This window comes from Pseudophryne corroboree, chromosome 2, assembly GCF_028390025.1.
Source record: "Pseudophryne corroboree isolate aPseCor3 chromosome 2, aPseCor3.hap2, whole genome shotgun sequence".
NCBI lineage: Eukaryota > Metazoa > Chordata > Amphibia > Anura > Myobatrachidae > Pseudophryne > Pseudophryne corroboree.
The window spans coordinates 846299983-846315905 of record NC_086445.1 but is presented as its reverse complement, the minus strand read 5'-3'; the positions used below and the strand labels follow the sequence as shown (position 1 = coordinate 846315905).

Here is a 15923-nt window from a genome sequence, read left to right as displayed (position 1 = left end):
TCAGAATAACATAGTCATTAGTGAAATTGTGTACAGCTTTATTTGTTTAACCTATAAAGGAGAATCGTAGCATCAGGTACTCCAGCCTTCTGACAAAGTCGATGACGAAACGCGTTAAGGCGGAGTTTACTGACGCTTGTACACCCCGGAGCTGGTAATCCTGAAGCCGACGGCAGGTGTGATCCTACCTGCGGCTCTCTAACGGCAGTGATACACGGTGGGGTGAGGACTCCACTGCAGCCGGGCGGCCTTTGGTTCCAGTAGTGCCGGGGATTTGTGTGTGAAATCATGTGGTAACCAGCCCACACTGGTTGCCAGTCGGTACGAGTTCAATTTTAACGTTTATGTTTTTTAAGGAATGTCATTTTATTAAATACATTTATGCACTGTGGAGCGCCCCCTTTATATGCTTTTTCTATAGATTTACTACATCCGTTGGAATTCGGACTGATAAAAAAAAGGGGAGCAGCGATTCTATAAAAGCAAAGAAGGACCTAGTGACATTCTTTACACTTATTTAAGTGTTATTTGAACTTTTAATAACTTGTTTATGTGTTGTATTTCTTCATTTGTTGTATACACCTTTGCTCCTAAGAGAACAAATCAGCGCTGTCCTCTATCTATATCTGCTATATGTTGTTGTATGAATTCCAAATAGAGTTCTAGCTGCGATTTATTGGAGTTTGATATACAAAATAAGTGTTTTATTAACATAGTTTTAGAGGCATTACCATGTTTAGAAATAGTGAACACACAGCAAAAAGATCTCAGGGCTGTTCGAGAATTTTTAATGATAGTGAAGCTGACACCAATTCATCTAATTGCAATAATGATGTATTCTCAAATGAGGTTGAGGACAAGATACATCTGCTAGAGAAACTGCTCATCAAGGAAACAAAAACCTGGTGGGATGTTACGAGCCTTGAGGGATATATAAAATGTGGACGTGTACCACGGGGACTTCGTCTAATGAAAAATCCTACCACTGGCTATGATAATGAGAAATTTCTAAAAGCGTGGTATAGGATTTTGGAGGATTGTTCATTTGAATTAATGAGATTATTGGTTGTGGAGAAAAATAAAGTTCTCAAAGATATTGAAAAAGAACTTATTCTGTTAGAAACAGATGCTGAACTGGTAGGGAAAATTAGTACCTATAAGGCTGATATTGATCAGAAAATCAATAATATAGAAGATAAAATCATGGAGACTAAAAGTAAAAAATTCTCCAGGGATAAGAATGACTATTTGAAAGATCAGGTTAGAAACTGGCATATAGTTAGAAACCAGACTAACACCAAAAATGGTATTATGAATAGAACAAGTGAGAAACCGAGAAATAAATGGTTTGATAAGAGAAATATTTCTGAAAGTTGGTCTAGAAATATGGCTAATGAAAGATCAGCCCACAGTACACAGAAGGAAAGATGTTGGCAGCAGGTGAGACCAAAACAGCGGCGCTATTCTAATAGGGGAAAGTTTACACGTGCCCGAGATAATCAGTGGGACAATCAGCATCATAATGGATTTGTCCACAAGAATAGGTATGAACGATTACAATCACAGAGGGGAGGTAACACACATGATCGTCTGGATTTTCAAACATACCAGCGACCACCGAGGTGGAAGAACACACCAGACAGGTATCAGGGCACTGGGCATCAAACCCCAATACCTCAAAAAAGACGTCTAGGGGAAGGAGAGGAGCAGGATATGGAGTCAAAAGACCCCAAAAAACGAAATGTCCAGGTAAAGATCTAGAGAGTGGATTATATAATCTGTCCAAAATTGAGCTAAATGATACAGAAAAAGAGGTCCTGAAAAAAGGACTTTCCTTTGCTCCATCTTGTCATATAAATAAAACGCAATTGTATATTGACTTAAATTTATATATAAGAAATTTGACACTAAAAAGGCACTATTTACGTAAAAATTATGCACCTATGAGGAATTGGTCAGATGGGGAAGCAAATACAAACTCCACGGGGCTTAAACCTAGGTCAACTTTTTTTCCCTTAGAATCTAAGGGCCCATATGTAGAAATGTTTGCACAAACAGTAAAAACAGAAATTGAAAAACTACAGAAAAATAATACACCCTCAGCATCCAATCTCACTAAAGTGGAGTATAAAGCTCTAAAAGACTTATCTAGTAATGCCGAAATAGTAATAAAGAGTGCAGACAAAGGAGGGGGTATTGTGATTTTAGACCGGTCTTATTATGTAGAAGAAGCTCATCGGTTATTGGGAGATCATGCCTCATACACTAAATTAACTTGTGACCCCACAACTGAGTTTGTGGGAGAACTTATAGAAATACTTGATAAAGGGTTAATTAATAAATGTATAGTTAAAGAGGAATATAATTATCTACTAAATAAATTCCCAAAGACTGCTACATTTTATCATATACCCAAACTTCATAAGGATATGGTAAGACCGCCTGGCCGGCCTATTATAGCCGGCATTGGATCCCTGACTTCCCGAGTTTCAGAATTTGTAGATATTTATATAAAAAAATATGTTTCTCATCTGAATTCTTATATACGAGACTCCACCCATGTTTTACAGATCACGGAGAGTCTGGAATGGAAACCTGACTATATATGGTGTACTATTGATGTACAGTCGTTATACACAGCTATCCCGCACCAAAAGGGAATTAATAGTTTTAAAAAAACTCTTTTACAAGATCCTGAACTTAATACCCCCCTAGTTGATTTTATATGTGACTGTTTACACTACAGTTCGTATTAAAACGGAATTATTTCCTGTTCTTGGATGACTGGTACATCCAGTCATGCGGGACAGCGATGGGGACGATTTGTGCCCCGAGTCTAGCAAATCTTTACATGGGTGAATGGGAAAATATATCCCTGGATGGCTTTACTGAGAATATCATACTGTTCAAAAGATTTATTGATGATATCCTGATAGTCTGGAAGGGTGATGAAAAGTTATTAGATACCTTCATACATACCATCAATATTTATGATTATAATCTCAAATTCACCTATACACAGAATAAAAATAAAATTGAATTCCTTGACCTAGTACTTGATAGTTCAGAATTCTTGGAGCTAGGAAAAATTAATACCTATACTCATTTTAAAAAGGTGGACTGTAACAGCTACCTTGAATTTGGAAGCTGCCATCTGCCTAATTGGAAAAGAAATATTCCATTCTCGCAATATACCAGGCTAAGAAGAAATTGTGCCAGTACTGAGAAGTATGATGAGCAGGCGTCTATATACACTAAAAGGTTCTTAGAACGAGGGTATCCAGTAAATCTTATTGAGCAATCTAAACAACGGGCCAGAGAAAGATCAAGACAGGAATTACTTGTATATAAGGATAAGAAACTTGAAAATAGAAAAATTGGGGAAGGTCAGGAGTTGCAAGAAATAAATTGTCCATTTGTTACAGATTATAATATGGAAGCGGGGGCCATTAAGAATGTTCTAAAGAAGAACTGGAACATTTTGCAATTAGACCCAGTGTTGGGTAATCATCTTCCAAAATATCCTGGGGTAGTGTTTAGGAAAGCCAAAAATATGAAGTCCTTTGTCTCTCGCAGCAGGTTGGAACCAGTAAAAGAATCCAGGGAAAAACACTTCCTGGATGACCTAAAGGGTTGTCATGCTTGCGGGGGCTGTAAAGTATGTAAACTGGTAGATAAAAATAAAATTACATTCCAAGACAGTAGTAATTTAAAATCTTTCCCTGTTAAAAGCTTCATTAATTGCAACTCCACGTTCATAGTCTATATGCTAATTTGCCCTTGTGGATTTAAATATATAGGGAAAACTAAAAGGATGCTTAAAATACGCATCCTTGAACATACTAGAAATATTAAAAACATAGTCATTAGTGAAATTGTGTACAGCTTCATTTGTTTAACCTATAAAGGAGAATCGTAGCGTCAGTTACTCCAGCCTTCTGACGAAGTCGATGACGAAACGCGTTAAGGCGTTTACTGACGCTTGTACACCCCGGAGCTGGTAATCCTGAAGCCGACGGCAGGTGTGATCCTACCTGCGGCTCTCTAACGGCAGTGATACACGGCGGGGTGAGGACTCCACTGCAGCCGGGCGGCCTTTGGTTCCAGTAGTGCCGGGGATTTGTGTGTGAAATCATGTGGTAACCAGCCCACACTGGTTGCCAGTCGGTACGAGTTCAATTTTACCGTTTATGTTTTTTAAGGAATGTCATTTTATTAAATACATTTATGCACTATGGAGCGCCCCCTTTATATGCTTTTTCAATAGATTTACTACATCTGTTGGAATTCGGACTGATAAAAAAAAGGGGAGCAGCGGTTCTATAAAAGCAAAGAAGGACCTAGTGTTAGGGTCTCCTGCTCTGTGCTGCCACGTCGTCATGGCAACCCGGAGACAAGTGCTAGCGGAGTAACCTGAGCGTAGCTGATACTCCGGTTCGGGTCTTTTGTTGTGCAGTGGTTACAGGCTCTGTGCACGGCAGGGGATCCGGTGCTGGTTTTTGTGCTCACAGTCTGTGAGGTCTGAGTGGGGCGTGGACAGCACCTGCTATATAAACCCTCTTCTCAGGTTAGGCAGATGCTGCTGAATCTTTGTTGGTTAGTCAGTTCCTGAAAGCTAGCTAGTACTGTGTAAACTTTGTATTTGTTTGTTGCTTACTGCAAATAGGCCTTGGGATTTGGTATTACACTCTGCCAATCCAGACCTAGCAGTAAGACTGGAGTCAGTCGTTTAACCTGCTGGGGTTCTTTTGCTACTCTGTGAACCTAGCAAGTTTGCGGCTGTATTCTCAGACTTGCCTGTCAAAATCCTTTCTCACTGTGCAAGGTGTTCAGGTGTCAGTTTAGTGGCAGTAAACTGAACCAGTGCACTGCAAGTGAGGACTAGGATTGTGGAGACTCTCCTTGTGTCTATTATTCCATCTCTGACCAAGGAGTTTACTGCCACACCCGTTGGTAACCCTTTAGGGTTTTGCTGTTGCCCTTAGCAACAGCATTTCGGGTTCTCTACGTATTAAATCACAACATCTCGCTTCTTTCCATCTGAGCATTCCTAATACTAGGGAGACACCCAGTTTCTTAGCCTTTGGGCTTCTCTGTTCACTTTGTGTTTATTTTGTTACCCTATCACCTTCTGTGTATGTAATGTCATATTCCCCAGTCTGTCTGTGAGTTCATTTGTTTTGCATCCCTCTCCGTTCAGACACCAGTACATTCCTGCTGGCACTGGTGTGCATAACACCTAGTGACATTCTTTACACTTATTTAAGTGTTATTTGAACTTTTAATAACTTGTTTATGTGGCGTATTTCTTCATTTGTTGTATACACCTTTGCTCCTAAGAGAACAAATCAGCGCTGTCCTCTATCTATATCTGATATATATATATATATATATATATACATACAGTGTGTATGTATATATATATATATATATATATATACAGATTAAGGGCCACATTTGCATGGGTCAGGAAATGCTCAGGGGCCTAAACTAAAAAGGGAAATAAGCTGTGATCAGTGCTGTGTGAGTGTGGCCAGAGCCACGTGTACACCCCGTACTCGTTCAGCCCCAGTGTCTCCCTAAATATATAAAAATAGAAATATTGCAGAATATTTTGATAGAAAAAAAATCCAATTTAAATTAAGGATTTTTGCATAACTATAAACCCAGCCAGGCAGCTGGTCAGTATCATGCTGCCATGGTGATGGACCAATTTTTATGTGAAGGCCTAGAGCTGTTGCTCCAAAAAAAAAACATTGTTAATCTGGCCCTGGGCAAACTTGTAGCATTACAGTAGTCATCATCACATTAACTATCACATGCAATAAATATCTCTCCAGGCAGGACTACCTGGACTATTCTGAATGCAAACAACACAGAGCAAGGTTGTCAGATTGAAACAGACAGGACAAGACATTAATCTGTTACTTTGGGGAAAGGTTTTTAGGTTTAAAGATAGATTTTGTCTAGAGGCCCAATCAAAGGAATTGTACACTGCAACACAATTACAATTACAAATACTGATGAAATGTTGATAGCGCATATATTACTATTACTCATACCAACTAAACGTTTAGTTTAACACTTTAAACTGTTATAAAAGGAAAATACACTAACAGTATCTGATTGATTGCTATGGGTTATGGTACATTTGCACAGTTATATGTGCATGAGCTTCTATAAATATGCCTTATTATGTCTCCAGTTAATATAAGTGGTTTGGCATCTTATGTTAATTATTTTGAAATGTTATAGATTATCTGTGGTCAGACCTGCTCTATACCCAATTGCCATCCGTCTTAAATACAGCGCTGTTGTTCTCTTGCAACTCAGGCTGTCCTAATGTCTTTTCTATTGCTCAGAAATCTTTTACTGCTAGACACAGCCATGCCGTATTTCATAGTGCTGTCCCTGGATCATGTTTCAACTTAACTAATGAAGAAGGCCACCTAAAAATAAACACATTTAAAGGTATTAAGATTGAGTTACATAATAATTTATAATAACTAGACAAATCTATGGTGTAGTACAATCTACTTATTGATTATACTGGAAGATGAACAACTCTTTTTATAGTGACTGGGCAGAGCAGAGCAATGATTCTTACAAAATACAACAATTTGTGCCAAGAGATAAGAGGAAAAGTGGGAGCAGTGACAAATAATCAATACAAAGTATGGCTTTAAAGGAAAGCCTATCGACAGATGAGCTTCTTTACATATAATGCACTGTAACTATATACAGCATGAATAACAAATACTCTTTACATTGATTCAATACATGGAATTTATAATCCAAATAACAATACTGTATATTCAAGAATATATGATGGTACTCCCACACACTTAGCTTTCTCTCTCTCTCTCTGTATATATACTGTACTTTCATTTATGAGAGCATATTGTAATTGACATTTAAATGTAAAGTCTAATGCTGATTTCGGCATACTACCTTCTTTCCCGGAATGTCCTGGAGACTAACGACTTCCTAACAGGTGATCTCGGCACTCACTGATATCTCTCTCACCACTGCATGAGTAACCATAAAGCGGATTAGATTGCAGACTTTGTTGGGGGGACAACATGCAGGTGGCATCCGGGGAATAAAATGAAGTCCTAAGTGATTCCATGCTGGCAGTAGATGCAAAGCTTAATTACCAAGAGAAGCTTGCAAATTATCTGGTCATCCCATGATGGTGTGGAGGGGAAAGTTATAACTACCAGATGGCTGTGGTGATGTGACCATGCAGCTTACTGCTGATACCATTAATTCATGTACGTGTACTGTGGTACAGCACCATCTGGGCAGCCTGAAAAGCTTCATGTGATTGTCTTTAGTCTTCCTCACATTCCCCAGAAGTAAAAGTCTCCTTAACACTCCACAAACATCTTTAGATGATTAGATGTCAGGATCAAAGATGTCAGTTAAATACCCTTTGTTACCTGTACATATGCTGTATGGATGACAATTTCTTGAGCATGCATATGCACGGTGCTCTGTGTTTAGCAGTATTACAGGGGTGCTACATGTGTATTAGCCTAGGGCATCTGGAACCCTTAATGAGGCCTTGCCACTTACTTCCCCTTGCCATATTAGGGGGATGCATAATGACGCACATCACATTGACCTGCCTCTTGGACCTTCCCCCCTCAAAGGAGTTGTATAAAAGAACCAAGTGAATTATTATTATTATTATTATTATTATGATTATTATTACCAGTTATTTATATAGCGCACACATATTCCACAGTGCTTTACAGAGAATATATGGCCATTCACATCAGTCCATGCCCCAGTGGAGCTTACAATCTATATTCCCATCCACATGTACACACACACACACACACACACACACACACACACACACACACACACTCATGCTAGGGTTAATTTTGTTGGGAGCCAATTAACCTACCAGTATATTTTCAGATTGTGGGTGGAAACCGGAACACCTGGTGGAAACCCACACAAGTACGGGGAGAATATACAAACTCCATACAGGGCCATGGTGGGTATCAAACCAATGACCTCAGTGCTGTGAGGCAGTTATGCTAACCATTGCACCATCTGTACTGCCTTCTGTATGCATCCGTGTAATAGAAATTTTTATCATGATATAAGTCATTGATTTTGAAAGGTTGCTGAATTATCCTAGAAGTTAGCATTAAGATCCAGCTTTAAAAGCAGTACACAGGAAAACCCTGGTGTTTCTTATAGCAACCAATAATATTCTAGCTGGCTTTTTATAGTTCTGTTTAAGAAAGGAGAGCAGACATCTGATTGATAGCTATGGGCATCATAGCACAGCTGCTCCCACTACACTACTTTTCATAAATGTCTCTCAACATCTTTAAATGCTGGTGTAGATTAGGTTTTGCATTGTTAAAAAATACTTAATTTAAATGAATCTAACAATAATAGAAAATGTGCATCTGTGCTGAATTCCCTAACTACAGATCTGGACATTTTCTCCCAATTCCTTCAAGAAAAGGTGCAACATTCACCCTCTTACACTCCTGCTGTACAAATGGCTGCCTCAGCTGACAGGAAGTACAAAACAGGAAGGGATTAGTTGAATATGCAAATCAACATATTTTTACCTGTCAGGAAAATGCACAGCCATCTGGTAATGCCCTTTCATAAAAGGAATGAATTGCAGAAAATGGGGCTTTGGCCTACAGATTTAACCTTTTCTGTGCCTCGTACATTCGCTCTTGCCGCCTACTACAATTATTCTTCAAGTTCCTACATTCCATCAGGACAAAATTAATTCTTGAAAATATTCAAGCACCTAATAGTTCTCAATCTAAGGATATTCATGTTTGAGTACAGATGAATTAATTGGTGCCTCAGTCATTCTGATTCAACCATACAGTATGTGCTCCCGCATGCATACATTCATAACCTGGATTATTATGAAGGCCTGTGGACTAGAGTTGGGAACTGCTGTTATAATGTAAAACACAAACATACTCAACGCATTGTAATACAGTGCAGATACATGTTTTATTCTAATCACTGAAATGAGCATTATAAAGGCATACAAATAAAACTGATTCAAAATCCTCATGGAAAGCAGAGGCTGCTAAAAAGCGATATCAAGTTCCGGAATCAGCCTTTGAAAGTTAAGTCATTTGAAAATCGCTCTTAGATCTTTTGATCTCTTGTGAATCTTTTATGTGTAATAATCTAGAAACAAATATGCTTATGTCAAGTACCAAACACAATCTGGATCTGTTTCCAAGTAACAGTCTTTCAAATCAGTCAATACTGCTGCAGCTCTTGCTTCCACTCTTGGCGGCCGGTATTACGTTATTTTACAATGAGCCAGATGTCCTCTTACAAGAGTCATACTGTACTGTATGTTAACAATTGCAGGTAATTGCTAAGGGACACTGAGGAATTCTTCTTAAAAAAAAATAATGTTTGTACCAGATATCCATTATTCATGATCAATGTTATTCCAGTTGAAGTAATGGATGGATGGAATGTATTGGGATAATGTCTATCACATGATGAATTGAAAGCTGGAAGACATACACGAGAAGATGAACATTTCAATGAAGTAATGCATCTTTAAGCAGGCATGAGTTAAGGTGATACAATGGTCTGGGAGGGAACTTTAAAATAAATGCTTGATAAACTCAGGACAAAAAACAATTGAACAATTTGCTATATCCAATACTGTAAACTGTGCCAGATCATTAATTCCATTTGCTAAATATTTTACTAAATACAGATAAAACATTGTGCGAATAGCACAGATATTTAATTTTCTTAGATGAGGGATTTAAATAGTTTTGGTAAATTTAGTGCACTGATGCTTTAAAGTATACCAACCAACTAGCTTTCATTACACTAACTACACTGATGAAAAGTCATTATCTGATTGGTTGTTATGAGTTACAGTATATTCACGCTAGAAGCACCATGGTCTTAAATACTGCAGCTATTTCAAATTCCAACCATCAGTAAGTATAATGACAGTCAATAAGAAATAAGACTTTTTTTTTGACTCACTAAAAGTACAATTGATATATTTTACTGGGTCTACTAAAACAGATTTAACTATACAAATGTTTTGGGCCACTCTCGTATTTGTGGAATCCTTTTCTCCAGGTTCAGGGACGCCCTGTCCTCTATATTGCTGATACTGATTATTCATTTTTTGTTATCTATTTAGCTTTTAATTTGTTGTTAGCAAGTGCTCTACGAATTCTTAATAAAACAGTTTTAAAGGGTCGGCAATTAGATTTTGAATACTTTAAAAAGTCTTCAAATCCCTCATCTAAGAAAACTCTATTTTAAAAAACAGTTTGGATTAACAATACATACTCTTCATATATAATATGTACAGTATCTTTATAACATTCATTTACAAAAATATTAAAGAATATTATCCTAAGAAAATTGCTTTGTAAAATGCAAATGTATTCTAAAATGTATTAATACCACTATTTGTCACCTTCATAATGGTATAATAATAGTGTTTTAAGCTGGGGGCATCAATTACTTGTTTGTATATTTAGTATTATGATAAAGTGGATCTTTTGACTATATTATGATATATAAATACAAGTTACTTAATTATGCACTAATGGGAATATAACGCTGAGTAAAGTGCAAAAAAAGGCATGCATAAAGGTTATCAAAAAATATATATATCTGCATCTACAAAAAGACAGATATGTTTTCCCTCGTGCCTCAGTAATGTCAATAGATCCTAGTGAATTAATAGGCTGCTTTCTATTGAACAGTGGTTTAACCAATAATATAGCACCATGTGTGTAGGTGACACTTTAAAATGTTTTTTTCAGCATCTACATTTAGCTTACCTTTAAAGTTTGGTCTAATTCGTGCATCATATCCAGACGTCCTTCCCATTAACTTGTCCAAAAAATCAGAAGGAGACATGCTCTGAGAAGGGGGTTTTCCAGACCTGGAGTCATGTTCTTTACAGTAAGCCGTCCTAAACAAACCACCAGTGCCCAGCATTAGCTACCATACTTAATAGTAACTTTTAACTTTATCCTTATTTTTCATCTTATCAAACAGCTAAAGCATAGTAAGTAAAATTAGCATAAAGAAAAGCACCTTTGCTTACATCAGCTTCATCATACTTCACACACCCGAACAGACTTTCACAAAAAGGGACACATTATAAAAATAGACATAATTATATAATTATGTTATATTGAAAATATTATGCAATTGAGGGTTTAACAATAAAATATCTAAATAATATCACCAAAAGAAAGACAACACGTTGATGCTGTAAATGTAAATATTGATGGTCATTTTTCTCTGTGCAGAGTGATTTTCTGGTTAAACACACAATGAATGTTTGGTAACTTCATTATAGTATCACTAGAGAGACTTAAATAACTTGAAACAGTATGAAATTCAATCAAATTTTGCCAGTCCTAGGGCTTCATACTTGTTCATTTAGCGACTGTGTTTTTGCATTGGTATCAATTGCTGTGCTGCAATTCAAGTTCAAGGTTCAAGTTTGCAGCTACAGTAGCAGTTAAAACAAAGTACATTAAAATAATAATAATAATAACAACAAATTAGCTGTTCCATCCTTAATGTCTATATATTATAGTATTTTTAACTTTATTTGGACTACGAACATTACTGTATCCAAGTTCATAGTTCTAGTTCGAAGCTGATTGTTATCATGGAGAACCATTAAAAATATATTAGAAGAATAAAGACCGGCAGAGTACTGTATGTGAACACTATATAAATAAATTGTAAGAAATAAATGTATAAGTTTGTTATAAATGCCTGAACATGTTTGAAGATATTCACCTTGCTCTAATAAAGCTCCAATTTTTTGGTCTGCCTAAAGTTCCAGATTTTATAGCACATTTTATAACTTTAGAGCTGATTCAATTTAAAACAAACCGAATCATCTTTAGTAATAATACTCTTGTTCAGCTAAGACAGTGCATAGATGTATTTACATGGTATTTTACAATATATCCAGGGGATTCTGCTTATGCAAAGATCTGTAATGCAGATGACCTATATACCATCACAAACTCTATAATGTTTCTGAAAAAAAAATACATCTAGACATCTGTCAAAAAAATGTGTCTTTTAACTCAAGGCCTTTACAATATAAAAGCCAGTTAAAATATAAGGAAAAATCACAGATGTTCTAAAATGCTAAAACTGTAAACAGTGATGACATACAGTTTGTATAGTGGCAGATCTGTTATCGTCTGACACTTCCAGCCAAATGAGCTAATACTTTATTTCCAATCACAAGCTATTTAAAAGGTCAGCTCATCAGTCAAATTTACAGACATGCCATGAAAGACTGCTGGCAGCTTTAAAGGTATGAATGGATGAATATATTTAACTAAGGATATTCCTGGCCCTCTACCTGCCTGTGCTGATGATGCCACTTCCATGTGAGACACTCTGGCATATAGATGCCAATGAACTAAAACAGAGCTTGCATCACTAATACAGAGAATCAGTCCACTGTCTTTACTATCTCTCTATGTTGCATTAAAGTGATTTTCAGTAAGACTAGCCCCACGGCCTTTAGAACACAGTCATCTGATGACCTTTGCAGACTTTGCATATGTATGAAAAATGTAAAATGCATTAAAGGCCAATCAGAAAATCATTATTATTAATCTAATATAGCCACAGGGGCATCTCAATACACAAGGTGGATATCACAATATATGGTGCCCATTTAACCATTAATAAAATCAATACTACATCTCATTATGCCTATTAGATAGCTCCTTAACCTTAAAACTTGTATGTATTTAATTCAGCTGTGAATATCAATGATATAGTCTGCTTGGAACTTATGACTCCATTAGTGTTTATATTAAATGTAGAGCACTAGAATGCAATAGATCATTTCTATGGATACACAAATGGAACTTCGTCCAGAGGAGATTATTTTTTCACAGATATAAAGAAGGAAAGGTTTTGATATGAACCATGCACTTGATTTGATGTATTCTATAGAACATAAACCAGCATTCTATTGTAAGTCACTGCATTAAAATAAATAGAATTAAAGATACTATGAGTTTCTGGAAATAAGAATAAATGAACAATGAACATATATGTGTCACATGTTTATCCAAATCAGCACAGTGATGGTAAATATTAGGAAAATCAGTATTTATTATGCCTACCTGAAGTTATGGGTCTCAAAGAATAATGCGAGGAAGGCTGTCAAAATGTTAACCAACCGTCGGTTCATTCCTCCTGCTTTATTTTAAGGTAAAAAAATAGTCCAGAAATGACCCCAGGAAAGAAAAGCCTTTGGTGGGAGAAGGGAAGAGAGCTTCTATTGTCTAGAACACCAAACAGAGGAGAATTTGTTTTCGTTGGAGATGAAAATGGGAGAGATGAGCATTGTTACAGAATAAGGGGAAAGCACACAACAAGCTCCTGTCTGGAAACATGGTCAGGTTAAGCCCAGGCTCATTATTTGGGAACAGTGACAGTACACAAGATGGATATATGCTCCCTCCTCTCCTGGTTCTCCGTATAGATAAATGTCACCTTATGAACATAGTGATAAGGGAGATTCCTGCATTGGCTTCTTTCCCTGGCTGCAAAGGCTGCTGCTATGTGTATGTTGCAATTACATCGCCAGCTCTGATAGCAAGAGTCCGATATTGACAGTAGCATCCATAAGAGGAAATAATGAGTGGGATCAGGGAGGGGAGAGCCCCCACCCCAACTTTTAGGCAGCGTAATAGGAACCTCTTTAGTAAGACTGAAACTAACTGGCTCCAGCAGCTGAGAGCGAATGTTAAGTATAGGAAGGTGATGTTCTCCTATGCCCAGCTCTGTCTGAGCTCTCCCTGAGCTGCTGCTGCTGACACTGAGGCTGATGTAGGAGAAGAGGAGGAGGGGGCGTGTGGGAGAATCAACAGAAGCTTTTAGTACAGCAGCAACTATGGACTATGGGACTGATGGGGGTGGGAGCAGAATGCTGACTGCATTCCTCACAACAAAGAGGGAAGGTCCAATTTTCCTGTTCCTCGGGAAGCACTGGATGGCAATCCTGTATATGTGTGAATGCAAAGTATCTGTGAAAGAATCATTCATAGGAATTATCTATTTATTAACATTTGCTTATATGGGGCCAGTATATTCCGTGGCACTTTTTACAATTGGGAACAAAGCAGTAATAAAACAAGACTGGTTAATAAAAGTCAAAGAGGTAAGAGCTTAGAGCCTGAAATGGGAGAGAGATGGTCACTACTTGCAGTATCTGTACAATGGAAATTGGACTAATCACAGAAATGCCAAAGGGATGAATTAATACTTGGTAGTGAGTGTTTTTTCTGTACATTTAGAGATGGGTAAACTGCTCTTTCCATACAGTTTTTCATTGGATGATGGGGAAGCATTTTGAATGTAGAACTGAATAGAAGGCTGAGGATATGCAGAAAACTTTAACTACTAGTAATATTGTTGTATTAGTTTTATCTTTTCTTTTTAAGCACGGAGATATTACACTGCTGCACACTAAAATGATCATAATACAAACAACTGACATACAGTGCCGTGAAAAAAAAGGTATAGATGCCTCTGCTAAGCTTACAATCGTAGAGACATAGGAGACACTTGCTACATACAGTAAGGTTGGTTGGGAACGTGTGTGTGGCTACTGTACGGCAGAATCATCACCGGGCACCAATAATAAGGCAGCATTTCTGTGCAGCTACCGGTGGTGGGGAATGGCTGGAATGGGGAGAGGCAATAGGAGGTGGAAATGTGAAAGATGTACTAGTTTTGTAGAAATAATAACACAGCTGCCTTCTGGTCCTGGAGAAGGCTTTTTGCTTTTGTATTGTATTGGTGCTATTGTGGTTTTCTATCAACTCAAAGCATCATGCTTATTGCTGGACACAGAGCCAGGACACCTGTTCCCCAGGTTAGCAGAAGTTGTGGTGGCAGCTGCTGTCACCAAAGAGGCCATGAAGAGCTCAAATGAAGAATAGAGAGTTGAACTCACTGAAATTACCCTGTTCTTTGGGGGAGATATATCAAACCTTTTGAAATGAAAAAGTGAAGTTGATGCCCATAGCAACCTATCAGATTCTGGCTATCATTTATCTTGTACATTCTAGAAAATGACAACTAGAATGTGATTGGTTGCTCTGGGCTGCACCTGCTCTTGATCATGTTTGATAAATTCCACCCTTGGGGGCAGATTTATCAAATGTTCTATCACCGTCTATAGAGTGACAGAAGGTTTGATACATCTCCACCTTGGTGAGATTACACTACTCTATAATACACTGAAATTTCCGATGGGCCTTAAAATTTGTAATTGTTATATATTTTTGAAAATTACTTGAGAAATTGTGAATGATTAATTGCATGTGATACCTTGCATGATACCTTGCATGTGATACCTTGCATCCCCATTCATGTTATATGTATACACTTAGGGCCAGACGTACTAAGCCTTGAAAAGTAATATAATGGAGAGTGATAAAATACCCACCAGCCAGCTCCTTTCTGATGGCTGGTACTTTATAACTCTCCACTTTATCACTTGTTAAGGCTTAGTACATCAGGCCCTAATGGGATGGGACTACCCAACTTTACATGGTTTAATGATAACAAGTATGAGGTATATAATAATTATATTGTTTGCTATATGAATTGTAGAATAAAAGGTCCACTTTGTGAGATGTACAGTAAGACAATAAATAAGAGACATTTTTAATGAGCTAATAGACAGTGATTAGGAGAATTTTTCTTCCTAAAAGCAGGGCAGTAGAGAGCCTGGCTGGGCCCAGGTATTTTCCTAGGGCGTGGCCTAATCACAGGAGGTGTGGCCAAGCACCCTTTGAGAAAAATATCGAAAATATTGTATTTTTAAGAGCATTCCTGTCCACACCACATAGCAGCGTGTGCTG

The 15923-nt window shown here is 37.5% G+C and overlaps 1 protein-coding gene across 2 annotated transcripts in view; it reads right to left on the bottom strand.

Annotated features, from left to right (window-relative positions):
* GLRA2 (glycine receptor alpha 2) overlaps positions 1 to 13899 on the bottom strand; it is a 377430-nt gene extending 363531 nt beyond the window's left edge. Inside the window, exons 1-2 of one of the 2 annotated variants that reach the window (XM_063955778.1) lie at positions 13173 to 13899; positions 10836 to 10969 (exon numbers count right to left, since the gene is read on the bottom strand). In XM_063955778.1, the coding sequence (XP_063811848.1) occupies positions 10836 to 10969; positions 13173 to 13240 (202 nt within the window). In that variant the 5' untranslated portion in view covers positions 13241 to 13899. Of the gene's footprint in view, positions 1 to 10835; positions 10970 to 13172 lie in introns of those variants that run through there. The other variant, XM_063955780.1, reaches the window with a different exon arrangement.
* Positions 13900 to 15923: the final 2024 nt, after the last annotated feature.